Source organism: Perca fluviatilis, chromosome 2, assembly GCF_010015445.1.
Source record: "Perca fluviatilis chromosome 2, GENO_Pfluv_1.0, whole genome shotgun sequence".
Taxonomy (NCBI): domain Eukaryota; kingdom Metazoa; phylum Chordata; class Actinopteri; order Perciformes; family Percidae; genus Perca; species Perca fluviatilis.
This window is the reverse complement of record NC_053113.1, coordinates 24131000-24158435: the sequence shown is the minus strand read 5'-3', so window position 1 is coordinate 24158435 and position 27436 is coordinate 24131000. Positions and strand designations below refer to the sequence as shown.

The 27436-nt window shown below is 40.7% G+C and overlaps 1 protein-coding gene across 2 annotated transcripts in view; it reads right to left on the bottom strand.

Moving 5' to 3' along the window:
- Positions 1–32: 32 nt before the first annotated feature.
- lekr1 (leucine, glutamate and lysine rich 1) overlaps positions 33–27436 on the bottom strand; it is a 97802-nt gene continuing 70398 nt past the window's right edge. For both annotated transcript variants that reach the window (XM_039787498.1, XM_039787508.1), the window contains exons 9-12: positions 20250–20325; positions 11894–12058; positions 10424–10624; positions 33–545 (exon numbers count right to left, since the gene is read on the bottom strand). In XM_039787498.1, coding sequence (XP_039643432.1) covers positions 108–545; positions 10424–10624; positions 11894–12058; positions 20250–20325 — 880 coding nt within the window. In that variant the 3' untranslated portion in view covers positions 33–107. The remainder of the gene's footprint in view (positions 546–10423; positions 10625–11893; positions 12059–20249; positions 20326–27436) is intronic.

Sequence of the window (27436 nt, the reverse complement as noted above, 5' to 3'; positions counted from 1 at the left end):
AATAAAATGACTATAAAAATAATATTTCAAAACAACATTGAAATGTTTTATTTTTGAAGGCGCAATAGCTGTTTAATACATATATGGTCCTTCATTCAGATTGCTTTTTACAGTCTCTCCTTCCTCACCATCGCCAAACTGACCGTACTTTTGACTTCGCTCACGCTGCTGCTGGCTTTCAGTCTCGGCAGTGTCCCCTCTCGTCTTTTTTCTCTACCACGATTCCAAGACTCAAAACTCCTCCCTGCTCTTCCTCCATCTGTGCCCTGTCCGCTGTCTTTGTCTGGGCAGGCAGGAGAGGGTCGCAGTGTGTTTGGGGAGTTCAAAGAGCGAGTAAGAGGTACCCGGGTTTGACCATGGAGATGGTAATGCTTGTTCCCTGGGGGAGTTAGTCTCTCCATGGGGGTTGGAGGAGACCTGGAGGAACCCTGATGAGATGCTAGGGATCGCAGCCCAAGAAGCTCCTCTTGAGCTTGAGACAGGGCAGCAGTCAGCTCCTCCCTCTCCTCACACTCCTTTCTTACTGTCTCCTGGAGTAACGCCACCTGGAGGAACAACAAGTAGTGTTTCAGCAAGTCATTTAGTGCAAGTCATCTTTATTGAAAAAATATTCCCTTTCTTTAAGCAAAAAATGATAACTAGAAACTAGCCTGGCTCTGTCCAAAGTTTAAAAAACACACCTGCCAATACCTCTAAAACAGACTTATTTACAAAGATTGCTTGTTTAACTGGTACATTAACAGAAATGTAAAAATGTGTGTTTACATTTGTGAGAACACTATAATACTAACTGACATAATCAAAGAGACTTTGACCACACAGGAAAGCTACCCTAACACACAGTCACAGTGATCCAGTATCACCTTCAGAACAGGAAAGCAAAAAATACATAGATGCAATAATCACAAGTCTGTAGCTCGTTGTGTCTGTATGCTGTGTGCGTGTATATATATATATATATATATATATATATATATATTTTTTTTTTTTTCCATTCAGATGTAGATAAAAAAATATATACAGACATAGAGTATGTGTGCATGTCTTTCCAGAATCACAAAACACACTAAAATCATTTGTGCTGGGAGGTTAGCATGTGATCATATTGTTTACATCTTCAGGTCTACTGAGACATAGAGCCTCTCTCACTGAATTAAATCTGATTAAAACAAACTACAGCTCTTGTTATGTGACAGCCAGACAGAAAAAGGAAAGCTGCTCACTTCAAGTGACGAGCCAAAGTTTAAACAAATAAAATAACAATACTGCTCTCGCAGGACCCTTTATAGCTTTCTCATCACTTGCATGCATTTCCTACCAATATGGCGCACGGCCTTAAACACTGCTCACTAGCTCATTTAATTACAAACACGTGCCATTTAAATGGTTTACGTCATTTTGACCATCTGCTGTTTGATAACAGACACGTGTTGTATGCATCCCTAAATGATTGGGTGACAAACTTAAATACTAGACTTTAACAGACACTTAATTAAAGAGTCAGTCATTAGCTCTCACATTTGGCACATATATGTTCTTTTAAAACAACACAACACTGTGGCTGCTGCTAAGCAAGTAATAATTACAGAATAATGGTGAATGCTAAAACATAGTTACATAGTTACAATGGCTTAAACTAATAATCTTGATTTTTGATTTTCATTTAAATAAATGTCTGTTATGTCACTATCTACTGTATCACCAAATGAGGTAACACAATGGTGATTTTGCCTATGGTCCACTGATGAAAGCAATGAAAGAAAATAATACTGCTGTTGCTGCTGTTTACATTCCTCCTTATGCAAATAAAAAAAAAGCACTACACTATCGCACACAACTGTTTTTGTTTTGTTTTTTGTTTATCTTGTGTAGCATAAAAGGGACTACAACTGCACTTTGTTGTGCAACTCTGTGTTGTACAATGATAATAAATTAACCTTGAACCACGTAAGAGGAATAATGTGTAATTTCTTCTAACCATAGATTTTAAGTTGTTTAGTGGACAAAGTTTCCGGGTGTGAGAAATGAAGCCAATGTGGAAGTGCCTTAAACGTGCATTCTATCTAATTTCCATCAAGGGCGACTCCACTAGTTGCTAAAAGAACTCTGTTTCTATAAAAGTCTATGGGAAAATGACCCTACTTCTCACTTGATTTATTACCTTAGTAAACATTTTCAAAATGAGTTTATGGTCTCAATCGCTAGTTTCAAGTCTTCTTCAATGCAGAAGGATTTACATTTTTTAATTATGGTCCCATTTATTTTAAAATAGACGATAAAGCAGGGGATGCTTTAGGGGCGTGGCTATACACTGATCTGTCAGTCGGGACAGAGGCTTAGCAATGCTAACCATGGCACTGTGTACGTTAAAATGGGAAAATAGTCTTTGGGTTTTGTCTGTGTTTTAATCTTGAACTTTGACCCTCTGACTGTGTGTTTTCACTTCATCAAAGTTAGTTGGGACATTTTGGTCGCCAAGAAACATCTTAGGGCCCATTCAGACCAAAATAAGTAATCATGCGATTTTCCGCAGGGTTGTGCGGTGGTGTGGGAGTGTCACTGAAACGGCCTATTTGTGTGACGTCCTGTTGTGTTCTTTAATCCCCCAATGTAGCCCAAGTAGACTTTATATTTCACAGTTACTGTTTTTCGTCAGATCCTTTATAGATCTCGACATTTCCGACTGCACTTGAAGGCAGCTTCATTTCACTAAGAAAGAGAGAAAGAAAAGAGAAGAGCGAGACAGATCGACTGTGCTTTGTTGTTTGGTAAACATTCAGCTGTTACATAAACTCCTGGGCAGTTCAGTGCTTGTGTTTGGTGTTTTAAAACTTTCTTGTGGCAGCGATAGAGACAGTGATGTTTCCTGTTTCCTGTATGGGACTCTCACACTGCCTCAAAACTGACTGACAAGTCTGATCACACGATTGGTCGACGCAGCGTGACGCGGGGTTGCGTTTCTCCAAAAGTTGAGTCAGTCTCAACTTTTCACTGCAGGCCCGCTGCGTTTTTTTGCGTGTCCCCCCTGCGGCACCCCCTGGCCCCAACCTAAACGCACTACCCCCATTCAAAATGAATGGAAAGACCTGTGTTTTTGCCACAGGTAAAACTCCGCTGGATGACTCGTATGAGAAGGGTTGAAAATCTTTAGCGTTTAGCTTAGCGCAGCACCATTGCAACCATAAACAACAATGGCTTAGCCGTGCCATCCTCCCCAGAACGTCTCTTGTAAAAAATAGTCACATCCGGTTGCAAAAAAACGTACCGCCAAACTGGAGGCTTCAAAACGGCACTCCACCAACCAATGGGGGACGTCACGGACGGTACGTCTGCTAATTTTATGTCATCGCTTCTAACATGTATACTTCCAGTGCATCTCTAGGCTAACAGTGATGTCAAATATCACATGAAAAACCTTGAATTATTAAACCTAAATTACCAGTTGAATAAAATGAAACTAAAATACAGTAAAATATGAATATTAATAAATATTCTGATAATGTTCTGTTAATATTCTGACTAGTTTCATCAGTTTCACCAGTAATTTTGTCATGGTCTGATATGTGAGTGATACTGTGTGAACAGGTCCCTGTTGATCCAAAACATATGTTGCCATAATGGTAATGGGCGTGTGTGTGTTTCTGAGGGTTAAATACAGTATGTATCTCTCTACTGCCAGATGCTAAAACAATGTACGCACGTGTTGCCTCTGTGCGTGTATGTCCAAATCTGGTCCTGACTGTTCGGCGAGGGAAATCCCCAATGATGAAAGAAATACAGTAAATGTGTGGATACTCTCTTTTTACGCTCAAATTTTGCGTATGGTTTTCTTTTTATGTGTCTGTAATTGTCAACATATGTGTATGTGTTAATAGGTGCCTATATACCACAATATCCATGTTCCATGTGCAGTGTGTATGTGTGTATGCAATTATTGTGAGAGTGTGTGTGACAGTTTGCACACACGTTGTTTGGCCACTTCCTTTCTGTGTGTGTATGCAAGACTTGGAATGTGAGTCTCCTTTCTCCCTGTTTATATGCAGGCATGGGTTAGATCATGTGTGTGTGTGTGTGTGTGTGTGTGTGTGTGTGTGTGTGTGCGTGCGCGTCCGCGCATATGTGTGTGTGTGTGTGCATGCGTGCGTGTGATGTCTTGCATGCCAGTCTAGCTGCAGAGAGAGACAGACATCATTAGGGGCTCCTAGTGAGAGCAGGGTTACAGGGCTATTAGATGGAAGTCACATGCAGACCCACAGAGCCCCTGCTTTTAATCTAACACTGTAAACCACATTCCAGCGGCAACACACACTGACACACACATGCACTTATGCAGAAAACACAGTGAAACACCCTAATCAACGTACAGTACATAGATATGCTCTTAGGCTTGCATTTGGAGAGACTAGCACACCCAAATGCAGTTAAACATATCACACAGACACTACTTTTTGACCTTGCATGTGTTGTGTGTCCTATGTGTTGTGTGTGTGTGACCTCAGTGTGGTTAGTGGGAGGTTAAAGGTCAGACGTCGTTTCCCCAGACAAAGTGACCTTTACCCCTTAATAATAAATAAACTTTTCAATTAAACACATTCACACACATATATTGTTATTGAATTAATATGTTCAATACTATTGTCATGGTGAAAAAGACAATCCAAACGTTCAGAGACTATGAAACCTCCTGGACTTCTTACAAGAAGACACATGACTTGGCTTTTCAATATGTGTTAAAGAATTATGGGAAGTATTGTTCAAGGTTGTACTCTTAAGTAGTAAAGTGGTGACAATGGTGTGCTGATTTATTGGATACAACCATAAGCAGGGGCCACATAAGGTCATCAGGTTTAGCATTTGTAGGTAGAAGCGCCCTATGAGATACAAAGTTTATGGATGAGTGTGAAAAAAATAGCAAATATGTTCTTCAAACGCTTACAGCAGCACAGTTCTGAATTTTCTTTTTTCTGTTTTTTATTTGTTCAGTTTATGTGACAGTGAAATAGATTTTTTTGAACTGATTTCTGTTGTTCAGTCCTAAAATGACTCTTTCAGAGATTGAGCTTGAAAATTGATCTAGGTGAAAGGTCACTCTTATTCTTCAACACTTAATGAAGAAAATGTCTCGACATTGCAACAGTATCTTGGCAACAGAGCGATATCACAAGGTCATGATCAAAACCTGATTATCTCTAACCAACACACACACACACACACACACACACACACACACACACACACACACACACACACACACACACACACACACACACACACACAAGGATCAATCAAACTTTTCTAAAGAACATGGGGATAGAAGCTTGGGTTTGAATTAGATAAGAACTTAAAGGGATCATTAGAGACAGAACTAAGGAACAGTGTCAAAACGCTAGAAAGAAATACAAATCAAAGGTCATCTAAAGGGATTATACTGATTGATCTGCTCCAAAACTCACGACACAGCACAGTAAAAAAAATGGCCCCTTTAAATTAGATGAGAAAGAACAGAAAGAAAGAGGTGGTGGGGGGAAGGAGCTGCTGTGCTGAAGGTCCACGAATGACATAAAAGAGCATGTCAGCTGTGAAATTGGCAGCAGGGCACTTTGAACTGGCTGAACCTATCTGGACAGGCGCTCTGAAAGGTAGGCAGTTAAAGAGACAGTGGGTGAACAAAAAACAAGGACTGTTATGGTTCTGACACACCAACTCAACGGCCGACCGTCAGAAAAAGCAGTCGGACTGACTGCCTCCCCGAGTTGGTCCAAAAAGTGCCTTGGAACCCACCGAAGCGACGCTGACTTGAGCGTACGTTCTGCGCATGCACAAGACGTAATATGTCTCCATAACAGCAGGCGGCGCTAATCTGTATTGTCGCCCAAAAAATGAAAAATGGCAGCTGATTGGACAAATGCATCACGTGGGTCTGGCTGGTCAGAATACAATCTCATATTTTACGAAGATAGTTCAGCGAAACGTGTTTGTGAAAACATTTTAAGCGAGAAATAGGCCATGCAGTTGCTGAATCTGTCTTCATTTCAGATCGACAAAGGTCAGTTTAAAGTGCCCATATTATGCTCATTTTCAGGTTCATAACTGTATTTTAAGGTTGTACCAGAATAGGTTTACATGGTTTAATTTTCAAAAAACACCATATTTTTGTTGTACTGCACAGCTTCTCTCACTGCTGCAGCTCCTCTTTTCACCCTGTGTTCAGGTCTCTGTTTTAGCTACAGAGTGAGACCTCTTTTCTTCTTCTGTACTTTCTTTGATTGCACTCGCACATGCGCAGTAGTTCAGATGTAGATCATGTCAGCTAGCTCCATAGACAGTAAAAGAAAGGTTGTTTCTTGTCAGTTACAAGGCAGGATTAGCTGGGAGACTTCTAAACGAGGGCACACATGTAAGTAGTTCTTTTGTAGATTATGATGAACTTGTGTGTGTTGTAGCAGTGCTTTCTACCAATCAGATTGGTCATTGAGTCCTACTGCCCGCCTTCCGATTCAACATGTCAAATCGGCCCAAATGAAGGTCAACGGCTCCTCCGGCTGACGACAGCACGTAACACACCGAACGGACTCGAGTCACTGACCTCGCCAGACTCTCTAACGGCTGACAATCGGGTTGGTGTGTCAGGGCCTTAAGAGGGCTGTCGGACTGTAGCAGAACAATGCTGAGCTGGATGAGAGGGTGAGGGGGAGGAGAAGGAAAGGAGGTGATAAAGGAGTGCTGAGAAGAGACTATGAGGCACTGACTTGACTTAGTGACCTTTCTAGACTTGGAATGGATGCCCATCTTCCACCTTGATTGATGGGTTGATTGACTTGTGTATTACCGCGTCATCCACCTTGGACGAATCCTCCTATCCTATAGGAATTAATAGAAAGACCCGCTGTTCACAGCCTTCAATGAATCCTCTGGTGGCTAATGTTGTGGCGCACAATGAATAGTAGAGTCACATTTCTCCAGCATACAAGCAACTGTTAAGGATGAAATGCTCGCAAACAAAATGCACACATTATATACACAACTGGTGTACATGTGTTCCTGTTAATCCCTGATTTGAAAGACAACATTCGACATGGGCCTCAGCGTAGGCAAGAATGTGGTATTTCCATTGTGAGCCTGTGTGAGGTCCATGCTGCTAAGCTTATTGTAGTCTAAGCACAAAGGAGAGATGTAGAGATCGAGAGAAAATGTGAACACAGCTCTCACGTTATTGTTTAGCTGAGCAGGAAGGTTACAGCATGATGCCAGAATAGTGAGTGATGCATCGGTTTCCTGATAGTGTTAAAGACAAAGAAGCTTCAACACATGTCACTCTGACAAAAAGGGATGCTCATCTTGTTCCATTACACCATCCCTCCATAGACACAACCACCACACATACACATGAAGCTATACGGGCACACAGATTTGCATAGCTGCACGTGCATGAAAACAGATACAAATGTTATTGGTGGTTTCTTGCCAGAACTTAAGATAGTATTTGAAGCATAAAAAAGGCGCACCACTAGATAGTAACTATGATTGTTTTTTGATTTTCAAACATGCAAGCCACCTCAGTTTGCGTTAACCCACAACACACTAACGCTTGCCCCCTCATTTATAAAATAATTTTAATTCTACAGAAGATTAGAAGATTTGTTGTCACCCTCGCGCAAACAGGCTGCTTTAGCAACTATCTGGTGAACACAGTGGAGAATTTAGCAGCTGAAGAGCCAGATATTTTCCTGAGGAGATGGTGGAGACCAATACAGAGCTAAAAATGAGAGTAAATATTGGACTTACAGTGCCTTGCGAAAGTATTCAGCCCCCTTGAACTTTTCGACCTTTTGCCACATTTCAGGCTTCAAACATAATTTTTTGTGAAGAATCAACAACAAGTGGGACACAATCATGAAGTGGAACGAAATTTATTGGATATTTCAAACTTTAACAAATAAAAAACTGAAAAATTGGGGCGTGCAAAATTATTCAGCCCCCTTAAGTTAATACTTTGCAGCGCCACCTTTTGCTGCGATTACAGCTGTAAGTCGCTTGGGGTATGTCTCCATCAGTTTTGCACATCGAGAGACTGAAATATTTGCCCATTCCTCCTTGCAAAACAGCTCGAGCTCAGTGAGGTTGGATGGAGAGCGTTTGTGAAGCAGTTTTCAGTTCTTTCCACAGATTCTCAATTGGATTCAGGTCTGGACTTTGACTTGGCCATTCTAACACCTGGATAGGTTTATTTGTGAACCATTCCATTGTAGATTTTGCTTTGTTTTGGATCATTGTCTTGTTGGAAGACAAATCTCCGTCCCAGTCTCAGGTCTTTTGCAGACTCCATCAGGTTTTCTTCCAGAATGGTCCTGTATTTGGCTCCATCCATCTTCCCATCAATTTTAACCATCTTCCCTGTCCCTGCTGAAGAAAAGCAGGCCCAAACCATGATGCTGCCACCACCATGTTTGACAGTGGGGATGGTGTGTTCAAGGTGATGAGCTGTGTTGCTTTTACGCCAAACATAACGTTTTGCATTGTTGCCAAAAAGTTCGATTTTGGTTTCATCTGACCAGAGCACCTTCTTCCACATGTTTGGTGTGTCTCCCAGGTGGCTTTTGGCAAACTTTAAACGACACTTTTTATGGATATCTTTAAGAAATGGCTTTCTTCTTGCCACTCTTCCATAAAGAAAAGGCCAGTGTGTATTTGCACGACTGATTGTTGTCCTATGGACAGAGTCTCCCACCTCAGCTGTAGATCTCTGCAGTTCATCCAGAGTGATCATGGGCCTCTTTGGCTGCATCTCTTATAAGTCTTCTCCTTGTATGAGCTGAAAGTTTAGAGGGACGGCCGGGTCTTCGTAGATTTGCAGTGGTCTGATACTCCTTCCATTTCAATATTATCGCTTGCACAGTGCTCCTTGGGATGTTTAAAGCTTGGGAAATCTTTTTGTATCCAAATCCGGCTTTAAACTTCTCCACAATAGTATCTCGGACCTGCCTGGTGTGTTCCTTATTCTTCATGATGCTCTCTGCGCTTTAAACTGACCTCTGAGACTATCACAGAGCAGGTGCATTTATACGGAGACTTGATTACACACAGGTGGATTCTATTTATCATCATTAGTCATTTAGGTCAACATTGGATCATTCAGAGATCCTCACTGAACTTCTGGAGAGAGTTTGCTACATTGAAAGTAAAGGGGCTGAATAATTTTGCACGCCCAATTTTTCAGTTTTTTATTTGTTAAAAAAGTTTGAAATATCCAATAAATTTCGTTCCACTTCATGATTGTGTCCCACTTGTTGTTGATTCTTCACAAAAAATTACAGTTTTATATCTTTATGTTTGAAGCCTGAAATGTGGCAAAAGGACGAAAGGGGGCCAAGGGGGCCGAATACTTTCGCAAGGCACTGTACATTCATCAGGTGACACAACTCTAAATGAATACTAATGTTTCTCTGTTGTGACAACACATTCCCTCAATATGAAGTAGATGAAAGCAGAAGAAAGACAAAAAACAAAGAACTAGGATAAAATCTAAGAGAAATGAGAATTAAAGTTGAGCTAAAAGGAATTGTGTGTGTGACTGTGTGTGGTTAGTGGACAGCTGAGATGACTGTTCCCCTGGAGACAGGCGTCCATGTGTTAACACACATACAAAGACTGAGGTATACACATACACAGAAAAGTCTTTAGGATGCTCTCTTTCCCATCCCGTCTTTGTGCTTACACACACACACACACACACACACACACACACACACACACACACACACACACACACACACACACACACACACACACACACACACACACACACACACACACACACACACACACACACACACACAGACACACTTTCTTCCTTCCTTCCTTCCTTCCTTCCTTCCTTCCTTCCTTCCTTCCTTCAGGCTCTTCATATGTGCACCTCATCCTGCTGCCTCCCTTTATTTTACTTTCTGTTTCACAATTTATTTCAGCTCCATTTGGATGGTGCTGGCACAGAAATCCATCACTGCACACACTGCTGCCAAAGCAAATATTAACTCTGTCTGTCTCTCTCTCCATTTCAACTCTCTCACTCACTTCTTTTGCTGTGACCACACGCACACAAACACACACTTACTAAATTTAATCCAGCTCTGTTTGACTAGCGTTGGCACAGAAACACATTAGTAGAATATTATAAATTAAATGCAAATCTCTCTTTGTTTTCACATGTGAAATGACAAATGTTTCTGTCTTTCTTAATCTTGTGAGGACAATTAAACAGCAAACAAAAGAGAAACATCATCAACACACACACACACACACACACACACACACACACACACACACACACACACACACACACACACACACACACACACACACACACACACACACACACACACACACACACACACACACACACACACACACACACACACACACACACCTCTTCTTGAAGTTCAGCATTCCTCTCCGTCACCAGCTGTAGTTCAGCTTTTGCTTGGCTCCGCTGTAGCGCCTCCTGCTGTTGGGAGAGCTGCAGCTTCTGGTGTATTTCCTCCTCTCTCCTTCTCTCCTTCACCCTGCTCCTCCTTTCCTCCTGCAGCTCGTCCTGCAGTTCTACTAGCACCTGCTCTCTCTCCTCCAGCTGGAGAAGAGTAAAACATTGATTCCAATTTGTGGATTACATTTTCATTTAATTTTGACTATTTAACTGTTAATGTGTTTTGTCAACAACTGTTAGATAAAAGAAACACCAAAGAAACTGGAGGACGGTTTTGCATTTGGTCTTTTTGCATTCATTCATTGAATTCATTCACATGTGAGATCTTAAATACAACAAGGAATTGGTCCTTTCAACATCCTGTTTTTACACTGACTCCTCCAAATCTGCTGCAAAGACTACAGGAAAATCAAGATGACATAAATGTTACCGGACTTCAAGGGATTATTTGCACAGGAAGTGGGTAGGAGGGAAATATGCCAGACCCAGTGGGAGATGAAGGGACTGAGTTGGATTTCTGAATTTACTACACTAAGGAAACTTATTAACTGTCACTACATTTCAGATTAGTGATCTTAAGTGTATTGAAACTTACTTGTGTTTTGGTTGTTACTCATACTGTAAGCGGCTAAGCTATGGGCGGATATATATTTCAGTGTGTGGGTAACAGTAAGAAGCCAGTTAACCTAATGTGTCATTGTTTTCTGTTGTTTCACCCCCACTGTCTGGATTTAATGTCTCTCTCTGTCTTTCTTCCTTGGTTATCCCCTCAGTACACAGAGACTAACCACAGTGTCATCCACACTGTCTGCATGCATGCATGCGTGTGCGTGTGTGTGTGTGTGTGTGTGTGTGTTTGTGTGTGTGTGTGTGTGTGTGTCAGAAGTCTGCAGAGTGTATGTTCATAATGGTCTTCCAATTATGTGGAAGGCATGTAAGGGAATTAATGACACATATGCAACATATACAGAAAAACAGACACAGTTACAGACTAACATAGGCCGATCAGACAATAATTACAAACTCCTTACATTGGATATAGAGGAAAGTGAAGCAACCAAAGGAGAAGAAAGAAAACAAATTGTCAAAAAAGAGAGCATAAGAAAAATCTATATACTGAGTGATGCACATGGTCTGTCATATTCTCTGCAACCACAGAATAATCTATCTATATGTCATCAGGTCTGATTTCTTCTCAAAATATGGTGAATGAAAGATGTGGAAGGGGGATAGGACAGGAAGGCTGCAGAGGAGGGCATGGTAAAAAGGACTAATTGATAAGCCTTATGTTGTAAATATAACATACAACAATTATAAGCTGCCTATTACAAATGAATTTCAATTATATATTTCTGCAATGTAAAATTGTGTATATTGTGTATATATTTTAATTTTCCATTAACAGGGACACACCTTGTGCTGAAGCTGTGTGCTGCCTCGCTGGTACTGTAGGAGCAGCAGTTGGTTCTTCTCCCTGTCAATTGTCAGCTCTAACTCCACCTCCCTGCGAAGCTCCTCCATCTGTTCCCTCAGGTGCAATGCATTCTGGGTTCTCTGCTCTTCCAGGGCGGCAGCCAGCTAAAATGAAATCAAAAGACGAAGTATATACATTGTAAGTGCTATAAAATATGTGCGGTTTATAACGCAGAATTAATGCAAAATTCATAGGACATTTATAGTTTATTTACAGTAAATAAATAGGAAATGTGTTTAATGTAAAGGTTAAAATGAATGTGATGTAATAGTTAAGGATTTTAGTCCATTGTGTTTTTTGTTCCTCTCAGAACTAAAGTTGTCTTTTGTGGTTTCCACTGCTGCGGAATTTGTTAATGTACCAAGGGAAATCTAACGTGAGCACATGTAACGGCGCCCTGCTAATTAAGTTGGAGTTACACTGTTGTCGAAGGCCAAGGTGAACAGTAAAGGATTTTCAGAACCTCTGTTCAGGACAGGCAGCCAACAAGGTATGTTATCTTACATGTGAAACTTTATTTATATATGCGCTAAGCACAATTTGTATTTTTATTTTCTTCGGTAATGTATAATTAATTTGACATGCTTACTATCTTCATTCACATATAGTTCTCACGGCGTGACGTGAATTAGGACAGAAGAGCGCCGTTTCAAAGAACCAACCTGTGTCTATGTATATATATATATATATATATATATATATATATATATATATATATATATATATATATATATAGAGCAGGATGAAAACTCCAAGTAGCATTCTATCCTAAGGCATGTCTCTAATTCAGAGTCTTAAAAGAGAAGTGTGAAGTGGGGATTTCTTCATGATATAAACAGGAAGAAGGAAGGTCACACAAAGCTTTGTCATAGAGTTTAACAAATAGTGCAGAGACAGACATGAGGAGACAGTAGAGAGAGGAGACAGCATTGGACAGTAGAGACAGCAGACAGCAGTGGTGTATCAAACTGCGGGGCAGAAAACACTCATACAACCTGAAATTGTAAAGAAACCCTTTTGAAGCTTTTGTAGCTGTCAGGGAAGGTTTATGAAAATATTTGGCATTGTTCTCTAACTCTTTAAAACACATCAGTGCTTCTGTAAATATAGTTAATCTCAAAGAAATGCCATCCTACCCACAGTCTCTAACCTCTAAAAGATATTGTTATTGTTCCATGTTGCGTTATATATATATTATTGCTGGTGTAAGCTCGAAATAGAAATAATGTCTTAGCCCTTTTCATAATATATGAGGAGGACTGTGGTTATGTAAAGCTTTGTCAAAGAGTGTGACAATGACAGCCGTGTGACTGGCCTTGTCATCATACTCTGGCAGTCAAAAATTGAATTGTCGGGGACATAAAACGCCAGATTTGGCTCTTGAAAGAGTTGGGCCGAAGTTGCATGGGACATATTTTTAGTCGGCTTGGCCAAGGCTACCTTGTTTTTTAGAAGATCAGACAAACCGGGTATTAGTGCCACGGCCTGGGATCATTGTGTGTGTGTGTGTGTGTGTGTGTGTGTGTGTGTGTGTGTGTGTGTGTGTGCCTGTGTGCATTTATGCGTGCAAGTGTGAAAAAAGGGAAATAGTGGATGTGGGTGTCAGAGAAAAAACAAGACGGACTGGCATGTAAAAATGTGTATATTTGAGCCTGTGTGTGCGTGTGTATTACGCTTGCGGTTTGGGAGACTGTATGAGAGACTAAGATTGCGTGTGTTGGATCAAATGAGAAAACACCACTTCCTCTTTGCTGGGTGAATGTACGTGTGAGGAGCTTGGATGGTTTATGTGTGTATATCCTTTTTTTTTTGTGTGTGTGTATGTGTACTCAGCTGCCATTTGTATTCAAAAAGTGACCACTTCCTTTCCATGGGTATAAGCCAGGAAGCCCATAATGAACAATAACCTGTATGGACATGTGTGTGTGTGGGAACCACCCTGGTGCATACATCAGTCTTTTCATGTGAGGTATATGTTTTAGTGTGTGTGTTCATATGGCATGTACTGCATGTGGCATTTTTATATCTACAGTATGTTTAGCACTTTTTGAGACCAGGAGTAGAATGGAATAGAATAGAATAGGCCAAACATAACGCTCTTAACTGTTCTGTTACAATTTCTCTTTGAACACTGTGACCAAAAATGCTTGATGACACAGTGGGATTCTGTGATGCAGTGTGTGGGGTTAAATGTGTTTTTGCAGCAGAATTGGGTCAGTGTTTAAAATGAAGTACATGTCAAATGAAACAGAGTTCTCCAACATAACTCATAGAAAGATGTTTAACCCTTAGCTTAAGAGAACCATATACTATAGTTATAGTTGAGGCCTACTAGTATTACAGATTTCTAACAGTGTGGTGCATAATTAAAAAATAAAATAAAATTACAAACTTATTTTAGTCTGAACAATAATATTGCTTTAACTCAACAGTACAATACACATAAAAACAATCAACTATCAGTGCATTTAAATATGTGCAGTTATTTGACTTGTTTCTCTGACTGAGTGTATATGGAAACCAAAGCCTTGTGACAATGGACATGGTTTCTTGCACCTGTAAAAGTATTTTTCTAAATGTTACCATTTTTTATGCAAATACTGACATGACTGTACAAAATGGCGAATGGATGTGCGATCTGGGGTCTGATGCCTGCTCAGTAGATTGGAGCATGACTCATAGGACAGACACCCAATAAAGGGCCTTCACACTGATTTATGTTGAAGAACTCTAAATGTTCAAAGGAAAACACCAAATAATGCTTGTTGAGCAGAACTGGGATGTTTTCTATTAGTGTTAAACATACAAAAAACAGACAATAACATTCAACCCAAGAGAGCTGAAGCCTGAAAACCGCTCAGTCAGCTGATGATGTAGCTAACCAACCAGGCTCTCATCGGCACTGATTTAAAACAACACAACAGAATAAAACTAATTATGAATCCGTCAACACATCGATATTTAGAACATATGAGAATTTAAACAAAAATCCAAGGTAGGGCTGGGCAATATGGAGAAAATAAGATATCACGATATTCTTGACCAAATACCTTGATGTCAATATTTTGAAGATATTGTAGGCTTGACAATTGGTGCTTTAACAAAATATCTTCACAATTAGATTTTAGATAAATAATCATCAATAATGTGGATATGACTAAGTGGGTAAAGTCAAATAATAGAACAGCAACAGCTAGAACAGTCTGGTAACTTCAGAAAATGACATCACTTTACTGTAATGCAGCCTTTAAAACCAGGAAAAGACTAACTTTAAGCCATATTACGATATCCAAAATCTAAGACGATATCTAGTCTCATATCACAATATCGATATAATATCGATATATTGCCCAGCCCTAATCCAGACTAAATTGTCATTTGACTCTAAACAGAGAATATAAATTGAGTATCTGCACTCAATCTCTGTCAAAGATACAAAACAGAGACGGATCCTGACCAAATACAGGCTCAGTGACCACCAAAAACTGGTAGAAACAGGAAGATACAGACAGACATGGCTGCCCAGAGAGGAGCCAACCTGATCTCACAGAATTCCGTGAAATGAACACGGCCCCTTAACTCAATATCGGTGGCAGTTTTACGGAATCTGGAAAAATTCCGTAATTGGCCCGTGGAAGAATTCCGTGAAATGAACACGGCCCCTTAAGTTAAGGAAAAGGTCGTGGGTGGGCTTACGTTTCCAACAATGGGATGGTTGGGTTTAGGAAAACAATAACGGGACGCGGCACAACAACGGGACGGTTGGGTTTCGAAAAAGAATGGGCGGTTATGGTTGGGTTTAGCAAACGTGACATACCCATCCCCGTCTTCTCATCCAACCAAACAACTACATCGGATTTTCGGGCTTTCATACTACTTGCTACCGTGCTGCTTCTAATATTACCACCACTTCACTTGTTTGCGTGGTGAACACACAGAATTTTCACACATTCCGTGCCACCACCCTTTGTAATGCAGTGTTAACAGTTCGTGACCATTTCACGGAATTCTGTGTGACCAGGCTGGAGGAGCATGTATGTGGTCACTGCTCAACAGGGGAGGTAGACACAGAGATGCTCTTACTTCTCCACTGTGATAAGTTCTCTTGAATAAGAGATTTCCACTTGGGGGAAATAGCCAAAAAAATAACAGACTTCCGAATGTTAACCACAGCATAGAAACTGGAAGTTCTCCTACGTGAAGATATGGTAGCTCCTCTGGCAGCTAAATATGTATCTGCATGCCACAGCCTCACACAGGGACTCACAATCACTATAGGATCCACACAATTTGTATAGTATTAAGTAACTGCACTAAATTGTACAAAACTGTATTGTATTGTATCACAATCAAAGAATGGACTGCATCAATACAGAACCTGCATATTTGACACCTGTGTATTTAATATGAAATATGGGTAACACTTTATTTGAAGGTGTGTGCATAAGACTGACATGACATCGTCATAATTATGACATGACACCTGTCATGAACATGGAGGAGTCATTTTGAGTGCTCATGACTGTTGTCATTAAGTGTCATTCGGTAAATTGTGACACTTTAAATGCAAAGTTAGCATTGTCTGAGATGCCAATAACAACTTGACAATAACGAAGACAACAATCTCTGTGTTATGACAACTTGACATTAAACAAGACAATACAATCTGTCGATGTCTTTGTCATGACAACTTGACATTAACCTAGACAACATTTATGTGTTAACATTACATTAAACTGTCATTAAGAGGTTGTTTTTTACATTGGCTGTCATGAGAGCATTATAATTGTGTCATGAATATTTTCCTCGACTTCAAGTAAAGTGAAACAATTTGGACCTGTCATGTAGTTTGATTTCACCATTAAATGCTTATATGATGGTGTCATGAATAATATTCTTGACCTTAAAGGTCCAATATGTAATATATTTACTGTAATAAATCCGAAAATGACCCCAATGCATCATCAGACATTAAGGAAACATGCTAAGTTGAAATACTATCTTTTCTGATAACAATCCTAATGCCAGTATTTTCTCCTTTTGAAATTTCTGTTCCGTGATGGAATTTCTGTTTGTGTTTTGGCCTGTGTGTTGTTATCAACTCCCCAGTTTGATGGCCAGGCCGGGTTGCCAGATATACCTGTAAAAACGTAAACCCAGCGCGCTACAGCTGTAACGTTAATACAGCCATGAAAGCAGCAAACAAACGAACAGGATCAATGGAGATAGATTCTACCCGACCTAAAAAAAAACGGCATGTTTCTAACAGTTGCGTGACCAGAGACGTGACAAACCCCTGGTAAATATTGGAGATGTATTTGAAAGATGGAGACAGCTTAGAGCCCAAAAGGATAAGGCTAATTTCCTCCTGAACAGGTAGGCTAAGCATTAGCTTCAGGCTAATTTATCACGGCTACAAGGGACGGGCATTTTACGTAATTTCAACATTTGTGTACTCACATTGAATGATATTGCTAGAGTACCCAAGTTGGTTAGTAGCAAAAAAAATTGAGACACAGCCAGTAAAGTGATCGCGACTGGTCCTGGCTAACGCCACCATGCTAACCCTGCTAACTGCTAACGTTAGGAGGACCAGGCAAGCGGGTCACGGCTGTTTACAACATGTAACGTTAGCCTGTTCAGTGGCCGTAGCCGACAACGGTGAGCTATTTTAAGCCAAGAGAGGGGGGCTGCATATTGGGAAGAGGGGAACATGAGTTTGCAGTGTGTTTAGCAATTGTTGCCGTAATTCTAAGCCAATAAAGTGTGTGGAGAGGACGGCAAGGTAGCGTTATTTTTAGCGGTTCCTACTGTAATTCTAAGCTGAAAAAGTGTGCCTGTCAATTGGCTCCGCTTGAGCACGGGCTTTTATGACTGTCAATATAGCCAGCATCTAACATCAGCTACTCCGCTGTGCTGTGAAGTAATGTCTGGCTATGTGAGACAAGCGTCTAGCAACATTGTTGTATGCTGCGGTCTCAGCCTGGCAACCTCAGTGAACTTCGAGTCTGGGGAGGAGGGGGCGGGGGAGACGACTCTCTCCAGTATTTTGAATTTGTACTGCAGTAACTATTTTAAACACTAGCTGTCAGTATTACATATTGCACCTTTAAATTAAGTGGAACCATTTGGACTTGTCATTAAGATGTCTTAAAAGTTATAAGACCAGTTTGACGACAGTGAAAGCAATACCGAGGTGATTTATTGAGTCATGAACACTCAAAATGACTCCTTCATGTTCATGATAGGTGTCATGTCATAATTATGACGGTGACATGTCAGTGTTATGCACACACTTTCAAATAAAGTGTTACCCATATTTCATATTAAATACACAGGTGTGACTGTTGTAATTCCAAAAGGTAAAAATATTCTACTCTATTCTATTAACAAATATCGCATTCAACTGATTCTGTTTGATTCTTTTGCTTATAAACTGCAGCAATGGTCCTCAACCTCCAAATTTGTATCATGGTCTTCAATTTTAAAATCAATAATAACCTGATTCTTCTTAAAGGAAAATTCCGGCGCAAAATGAACCTAGGGGTTAATACCATATGTGTACCGAGTCGAACGTTCTCTGGGACAACGACGAAGGCCGTGCAACCAGTAACCAGTAACATAGCTCAAACATAGCGTTCGTGATTCGACTGCTCATGACTGTTTTCCAAGATGGCACCCACATGTAAACATGAACACTACTGTCTTTATAATCTATCTTTTTAATAAACTGTCTGTACACTTACAAAGTTCTCAATGCTTCGGTTTACATGTAGGGACCCTCATTATACTACCGTTGAAGTGTGGTGCTATTTTGAGCCTTGTTAGTGGTATAAAATAGCGATTTATCATCTGCCCCGATTTGCAGTAGCTTGTTTAAAGCCAGAGACACATTCGATTAGCATGAAAACATGTCCCAGAGACTCGGTACACATATGTTATTAACCCCTACGTTCATTTTGCGCCGGAATTGTCCTTTAAGCAAAGGCACAGCACTGTTAAATGTACAGCAACAATGCTTTTTCGTATACTAAGATTCATTTGTCAAAAAGTTAGAAATCAGACAGAAAGGAAATATGAGACAACAGGGGTTTATTAATGCTATATTTTTTTTTAAATGTCCGCCTTGTTGTGACATTCAACTAAACCTGCAGGCAGACACTACTACACTGTTTGCCTAATAAAATACAGATTGGTTTCGTGTATATGTGTGTGTGTGTGTGTATTCAGTTTATCTGGTGTCTAACAGACTGGTGGTCTTGGAACCTCTTTAATCTTATCCACATTGTGTGTGTCAGGATCCTCCCTGGTAAGCTCCTATGAACTGTGACAAAGGCTTGGATGCCGTCCTAGCGTCTATTTACTTCAACAGACTGGAACTGAATGTCTGCCAGTCATAACCTGATACACCCACAGTCACTAAGCGTGTGAGCAATGTTTTGAACAGTTTGAGTTCATCAAACATAATTATTACATTACATCTAGAGACCATATATCCAAAATCCAGAGAATTCAGCTGCACAACCAGCCATTTATGTAATGTTAATGTGAATCACAATTAGCAGGCAATTGAAATATGTTAGGCTACTAACTTGCTCACAATACTACGTGGTTCCAGTGTTTTCCCTGTGCAAACACAGGCTTGGACCGGACCAGGCTTTATATAGCCGATATAATCCACAAAACAAAATGCCTGGTGCAGCACAGATCTTGATCCTGCAAATTGACTTAGGGCATACCTAATGAGTTTGTATGTTATTGTTATCACTGCAGTTATTGTGTAAACAGTAGTAATAGGATTGTCACTACCCAATGTGAGTTGAGTGCAGATGTGAGTTGCGAATGCTCATATTTAAACAGTTTACAGCATAACGCCAAGGTATCCGGATCCGGCAAACATTTAAGCTATCTATGATTGTTTGATTGCTAACGTTAGCTCAAAACGCCATTCAAGTGACAGCTTTTGTTGTGTTTGATTGCTAACTTGTAGCCAGCAGTGAACAAACTTCGTTATAGGTCCATTTCTATTGTATTGACATTACAGAAGTCTCTCGTTAGCAGGTTCTTGTAGGCTACTTCAACCTCTAATCTAGAACTGACATCAGGGATCATGCTGTGAAAATGTGATGCCTTATGCTAAATAATAAATTACTGCTATGTAATGTACCTATCTCCTTATTCTGTTGCTAACAACAAAATAGATCTGCGTGAAATCTGGTCATTGTCGCAAAGTGACGTATGCGCAACTCACATTGGGTAGTGACAGGACTGTTGTTAGTATTGGTAAAGAATTACCTTTGAGGACATTTGTTGTCTGCAGTCTTCCTCCATCTTGGTCAGGGCTCTGCCATGGGACTCTATCAATATCTCCCTGTAAACACACACACACACACACACACACACACACACACACACACACACAACACACACACACACACACACACACACACACACACACACACACACACACACACACACACACACACACACACACACACACACGGAATGTATTCATCAATGTTCAGGCAACACACATATATACTGCAGTCAGTCATTTAGATATTTAATTTAGTTATGAAAGTAATGTCCTGTACCTCTAACTAAATCGGACAACATCAAGCATCCACAGTGTAATGACTAGATAAATGTAGCATCAGGTCAGCAGCAAACCATGTTTATATATGCCCTAGGACCAAATAACTAATTCCCTTTCCATGATACAGCAGCTGTCAACAGTCTTCCATCTGTTTCTAAATTCTGCTGTAAATGCCTTAAAGGCCTTTTAAACCAAACGCAAGCTCTCCGGGAGTGCGCTGCTACTGCGCCCGTGCTCTGCGAAACGCAATGGGTTCCAGAGTGCAGTGGTGCCGTTGCTGCCTTCAGTCTGAAAGACCCTTTAAGATTCCCATATGAGACCAAATAACAAGTTTACAGTCACTGGCTGGAGTTTTACAAAGAACCTTCGAGATAGAGGACATGCAAAAAAAAACATTAACCCACGAGAAATCCATATATTCTGACACCAATTCTGCACACATTTTAAAAGATAACATGCAGTGACACAAATTTTAGCTTAACAGTCAGTAAGTGAAGTAAGTGTAAAATCCTCTTTCTCACACAAGTCACACACACACACACACACACACACACACACACGCAAGATTGCATTAACCATTTTTACAGTGCAGCACTTTCTGCAGTTGAATAGATAAGTGAGCCAACATCACATCTATATCTGTCACGATCCAAAAAGCTCTGATAATATTTACACATGCTTCTTTTTTGATGATCCTCTCAGCATGTCAAGTTGCATAAAGAATATTTAACAAGAACACTCCCAACAGTCTCTGGGGAAAAAGAGAGAGGGGGTGAGGAAGGAAAGGAAACATCTGCAAAAGAAAGAAAGAGTGAGATGGCGTTGAGATAGCTAGAAAGGGTGAATTTCATTGATTTGTTTCAGCAGCTGGTCCAGCAGATAAAATGTGAAGCAGCATGGATCTTAATCCAGCCAGAGGCAAGTTAAGGAACTATGTTTACCACCAATATTTATACAGTTAGAGTTGGTGGAAAAGGCTTTTTGAGGGAGCTATTAAGGAATATAGGCATATGCACCTACATACACAATGGCATGAGAATATTTCAATACATAAAACAAATCCCCATGTGACATAGCCGCTGCCTCATAGCACTTTGTGTGTACGTGGGCCCATCTGTACAGGAAAAGTGTGCAAGCTGATGTCAGTGTGTGTACAAGTGTGCACACTTGACTCCGTGTATATCTGATAGTAGAGTGGATGATCTACAGTATAATAAAGAGCAGCAGCTACATTCCATCTCTTCCTCGTTGGGGCAGACACAATATTATTCACTCTACTGGCTCTGGCTAATCACATCAGCCTGCTCACACACACACACACACACACACACACACACACACACACACACACACACACACACAGAGACACACAGACAGACACACACACACACACACAAACAAACAAATAGATGCAGACAGCCATGCGTGAACGCCCAAGAGTTGCAAGTTTGATGCCAAGATCTGACTCCTGAAGCTCATTTAAATGTGTCCCAGCCATGTTAAAGATGGAATTCAGAGAGGAAATACAGTATAAGCTTTAATAAAAGGCTGTTGCTGATAAACAAGCATTATGAAACTACCTACCAGAGTGAAAACATTTCTGATAAATAGGTTTGGATTAGTTATGTGGCATGCATGGATCAGCCCAAATACAGATACTTAGGATCGGCTTGGGACATTTTGACTCTACAGGACCGAAATAATGACAATTTTTGTGTCCAAAGCGCAGAATATTTCTGTCTTAGCTGGCACAAAAACCACTGGAAGTGAGGATTTGATGTTTTCGAAGCTGAAGCCTTTTTAATATGTAACAAACTGCTGATGCATGACCTGCATGTTTGTGTCCCGCTGCAATTCTGGCTCTCTGATTATCAAAAAAGTAGACCCCTGCAAAGGTAGTAAGTTTTAAAATCAACTTTAAGCCTGTATGTGTGTGTATGTGTATGTGTGTGTGTGTGTGTGTGTGTGTGTGTGCATGTGTGTGACCCCCCAGGGAGCGTATGCGTGCAAATTCATCCCTCTGAAGGAGGTCTGGGGGGATTACAGGGAGGAATGATGGGAAAATCTGGGAGCACTCTCTCATTCACTCACACGCCAGGCTGCTTTTAAGGACAGGCGAGTGTGTGTATGTGCAGTGCGAGCGGCTGCTGCCTCATCAAAAGGCACATTCCATTTTTCCACTTTATGCTGATACAATCTTCGTGTGCACACGCACACAAAGAAGGCTGATTCTGATATCCGAAGCTCAGCGAAGCTCAAGGGCAATTTTAAATAGTTTTTATTGTGTATGAATCAACAATGTAGATCAACAGTTAACAGGAATCTCCGCTGACATCATCTCATACATCCTCAATGCCTTTTTCAGGGACATAACCCTCCACCTGGAAAGATGATTAACATTTCAAAGTCCATGCTTTCAAAGCAGGAACGGACTGCCTTGTAAAACATTTGACATATGAATTTACGGAAAATGGCAATTTATGACAAGTGAATAAAAAGGATTGAGAGCCACAATAAAAGTAAAGACCCAGACAAGGATGATATAACATTTTCCACTCTGGGAAAGAAAATGGATCAAATTAAGAAACAGAAGAGAGAAAAAAAAGAGCTATAAGAGAGCGGTAAACATAGCAGGAAGTATCATCTTGCATAAGAGTTACATTAATCTTTTAAAGTATTTTATTATCCTAATTGTGTAAAGCCTAAGGCATAAACCCACTTCTCTTTATAGGGACAGACAGAAGGGAGACTTTTTGGGGATCATACTTTCTGTCACGAAAGATTCCTCTGCTGCTTGAAACCACTTGAAACAAGTCCTCTCACATTTAACAGATGGATGAGGAAACCGCACAGATACTCCTGACCTCTCTTGACTTTTAAATCTTTTACTTGCTCCACTTTCTGCCACTTCCACTCTTTTTTCCCCTGTCCCTCCTCTTTTCCTCTCTCGCTCTGTCTCTCTGTTTTTAACTTTGTGTCAGTTTTACTGAATCAAGGGCAAGCTGTCATGCTTCATGTGTGTGTGTAGATGGTGTGCGGCCCCTGTGACCCAGGCTGTGTGCATGCGAGAGCCAGACAGTGTGTGAAGTAACCACTGCAACCACAGTCACGGTATCCATCCCTCCTCCCTAAAACAACCCCTTAAACCCTGCCTTCCACCCTCTCTCTTTGCCTCCTTCCTTGCTTCCCTCCCTCCTTTCATGGTTCTCTCTATCCTCCTCAATGTCCATAATTCCTTTCTTTTTGCCTCCCTCTATTCCTTTCTTTATCCCTCTCCACTCATGTCTTTCCTTTCTTCCCACCCCACAATCCCTCCACTCTGCCCTGGGGAGACCATTGTCTGCTCTTCACTAAACTTGTCTTTTCACTGTCACTTTACAACTAGTTTTCATAAACATCTGCATTGTTCTACATTCTAAGTTTCATAACTGCAGTCGACCTATAAACAACGGGGGAAATTATCCTTGTTATTGTGACTGAGTGATTTTTCTCAGTAGCAGTCATTTGGCTCTAATTTAAGTTTATTTTGACTTTAGTATTATAACTGTCCCTGATTTTTTTTATTTTTAAACATCTGTTTTGGAGGATATTTATAGTGCTGAATAAATCATAACATTATTTCCTTCTGTACATAGTCTTTTTATTTCGCTATGTGTTTTATTTTAAAATAATCTATTGTTTGTCTCCGTTTGCTAGCCCTATCTCCACAGCGCTGAGGAGGAGGGTCTGGTTAGTCCCCACAGCATTCTGGGATGGGAGAAAAACGTGCTCTGTTTATTGGCATTTCTTTAAACCAATCAAAATCTTCAGCGCTTTTATCCTTTATTCACCTATACTTACTGCTTTATAGTATAGTGCAGTGGTTCCCAACCTTTTTTCCATGGCGCCCCCCCCTACTCATGTCTAAGAAAAGCTACCCCCCCTGCCCCTCGAAACCGAAGATGAGGTAACTCTCGAGATAGAGCCTTACTTTCTTTTTTGATAGAAGAGTTATCAGCACTTTGACGTTTCTCCGCCATGTTTCATTCATAAAATAGTGATGCCGTTGCGGCAGGAAAAACAGGCAGGAATGATAGCAACTACCAGCTGACCTGATGACAGAAAGGGTCACAGGTTAAGAGGTCCTGGAGGTTTGGCCTACTAAGTAGTCTGCCTACAATTTTAAACGAGAAGAAAAATATATAGTTTTTATACAGACTTTTGAAAACATTATATAGTCTAGTGTATTATCATAATTTGTTTAACATAAGCGTTTTTTTTTACCTCAACCTCAAACCAGATAAAGACTTGCGCACCCCCTGTGATCTTTGCCGCTCCCCTGAGGGGTGCCTGGACCCCAGGTTGGGAACCACTGGTATAGTGGACACATGACTGCAGCAAAAGGCATGAAGCAGATTAGACATTACATGGGCATGAAGGGGGAATAAAGACATATTTTCTATTTCCACATCCTAGTACTGGAGACAAACACTTTTAAAGGCCACAAATAACCCTGCAAAAGGCTTATTACAAAAGTGATGTACATTTTATCTCTGCAAAACAATTAACCACAGTTACAATGGTATTGCATAAATGGGTTCCCGGGGGTGGAAAGATGACGCTCTTTTCTGGTTAGATCACGCAACAGAAGGGTTGGCACAGGGCGATATGCAGTGACAGGGTGGCACAGAGGGTGGAGTGTGTATTTGGTTGTGTGTATGTGTGGGAATGAGATAACAGGGGTTAGAAAGGGACAAAGACAGATTCAGATAGGATTAATATTTGAGGCTTGGTAAGAGGAAGCACAGGAGCATATAGGAAATAAATGTAGCATAAATCTGTGTGAGTGTATATGAAAGACCGCTTTAGGGAACAGCGTGTCCTCTCATGGGTCACTGGAGGTCAGTGGAAGCAGTCAAATCTCAAAAAACACTTGGGATGTGTGTGCGAGTACGTATGTGTGAATACTTGTGGTCTGGACATAAAGTGAGTACAGTCAAGTCAGTGATCAAGCCTTTTTCTCTCTGAACATCTGAAGAAAGGACATTTAGGCACACCGCACGCACATGCACACGCACACGCACACACACTGAGGGGCAGCAGTAGCTCAGTCCGTAGATACTTGGCTTGGGAACCAGAGGGTCACCAGCTCAAGTACCTGTACGGAATGTGGACTGGCAGCCGGAGAGGCCAGCACTGCCTGCTGATGTGCCCTTGAGCAAGGCACAGAACCCCCAAATGTTTGAGGCACCTTCAATGGGCAGCCCCCTCACTCTGACATCTCTCCATTGATGCATGTATAGGTCCTGTTTGTGCATGTGTGTGTGTATTTCGGTCCTGTGTGTAATGTGTAAAATGGTGGGGAACAAACGCCGCAGAGAAACTGTCTCTTTATGTCCCATCAAGCCGTTGATATTTATTCAAATAATGAGATCAACTGCAAAAATTTAAGTATCAGAGTGTCTATTTGCACCCTCGGTACGAATAGCCTCGGCCACACAGCTGAGCTATTTACACCCTGTGACGTAACAACAAAAAAACGTTGCTCGCGTGCACCGAAATCATGGCGGACGTTCATCTTCCATGACCGCAGAAACTGGCATATTAGGGAAGTTTTGTCTCTAAAGTTTATAACAATTGAATTTCTAGCGGAAAATGGATACTACAGTTGCGCTTTCTGTCTTCAGTGAAAGCATACAACCGTTAGTTTGTTAGTTAGTACCTATTTTTTTGTATACAGTATGGTTACCTAGCAACCGAGGCTTGAAGAAACCAAGTGGTAAACAGTTGCTCAACTTCCTGAAAGAACTGCTAGGTGAGTGGTTAGTGCGCTTGCCTTTGGTATGGAAGTTTGGATTGGAAAATTTGCATGCAATTGCGCAAGTCAGGACCCGCGAACGCAAATTTTTTTTATTTTTTTTTGCAGGGTGGTAGGGGAAGACTCATGAATATGCCTGCTCTGGTTGGGTTGGTTAGGTTTAGGCAAGAGGAGTGGAATGGTTATGGTTAGGGTAAGAATGTCAGGGCGATAATATTCCAAAAAGGTGTAATACATGAGTAGTATGGATAACTGTGTGTAAATATATGCCAAGGTACTGTAAATGCACAGGGGTGCAAATAGCATACACTGCTAATTGTACCAGGGGTGCAAATAGCATACACTTCTAATTGCACCAGGGTACAAATAGCATACACTTCTAATTGTACCAGGGGTGCAAATAGCATACACTGCTAATTGTACCAGGGGTGCAAATAGCATACACTTCTAATTGTACCAGGGGTGCAAATAGCATACACTGCTAATTGTAAATAGCCTCACCCTTTAAGTATTTCAGCCTCGAGGGGCAAGCTTTCACTTTCAAGTCTACCACTGAGTTTTAGATTTCAAATATTTTGGGGTTATATATTGATAGGAATCAATTGGCTCATTAAAATATTGTTTATACACCCTTTGAAAGGATAGTTAAATTGAATAATTAAAAACAAAGAACATTTTCACAAAAGCCCTGTAATCCTTACCCATCATTAGACTTTGATTTCATTTTGCTATGCTCACTGCTGTTTCTCCTTGCCAACAGGATAGAAAGGACAGGATGGCGAGTTTGACTATAAGGGAACTTTTGATGGTAAAGAATGGATTAACTTATGATGAACACACACAAACACACACACACACACACACACACACAGGAGAGACATCTGCCGGGGTTATAAAAATGAATCATAAAATCCTATGAAATCCTAAAAAAAAAAGAAAACTCTCTTATGCAAGATGTTGGAAGGAGTATGTGTATGTATGTGATGCCAACTCCATGATGAAGGCCATAGGTTGCAGCACTGTCCCATAAACTTATATGATATAGATAGAAATATATACATTTGTCATCTATTTGGCTCTCCTGAAATA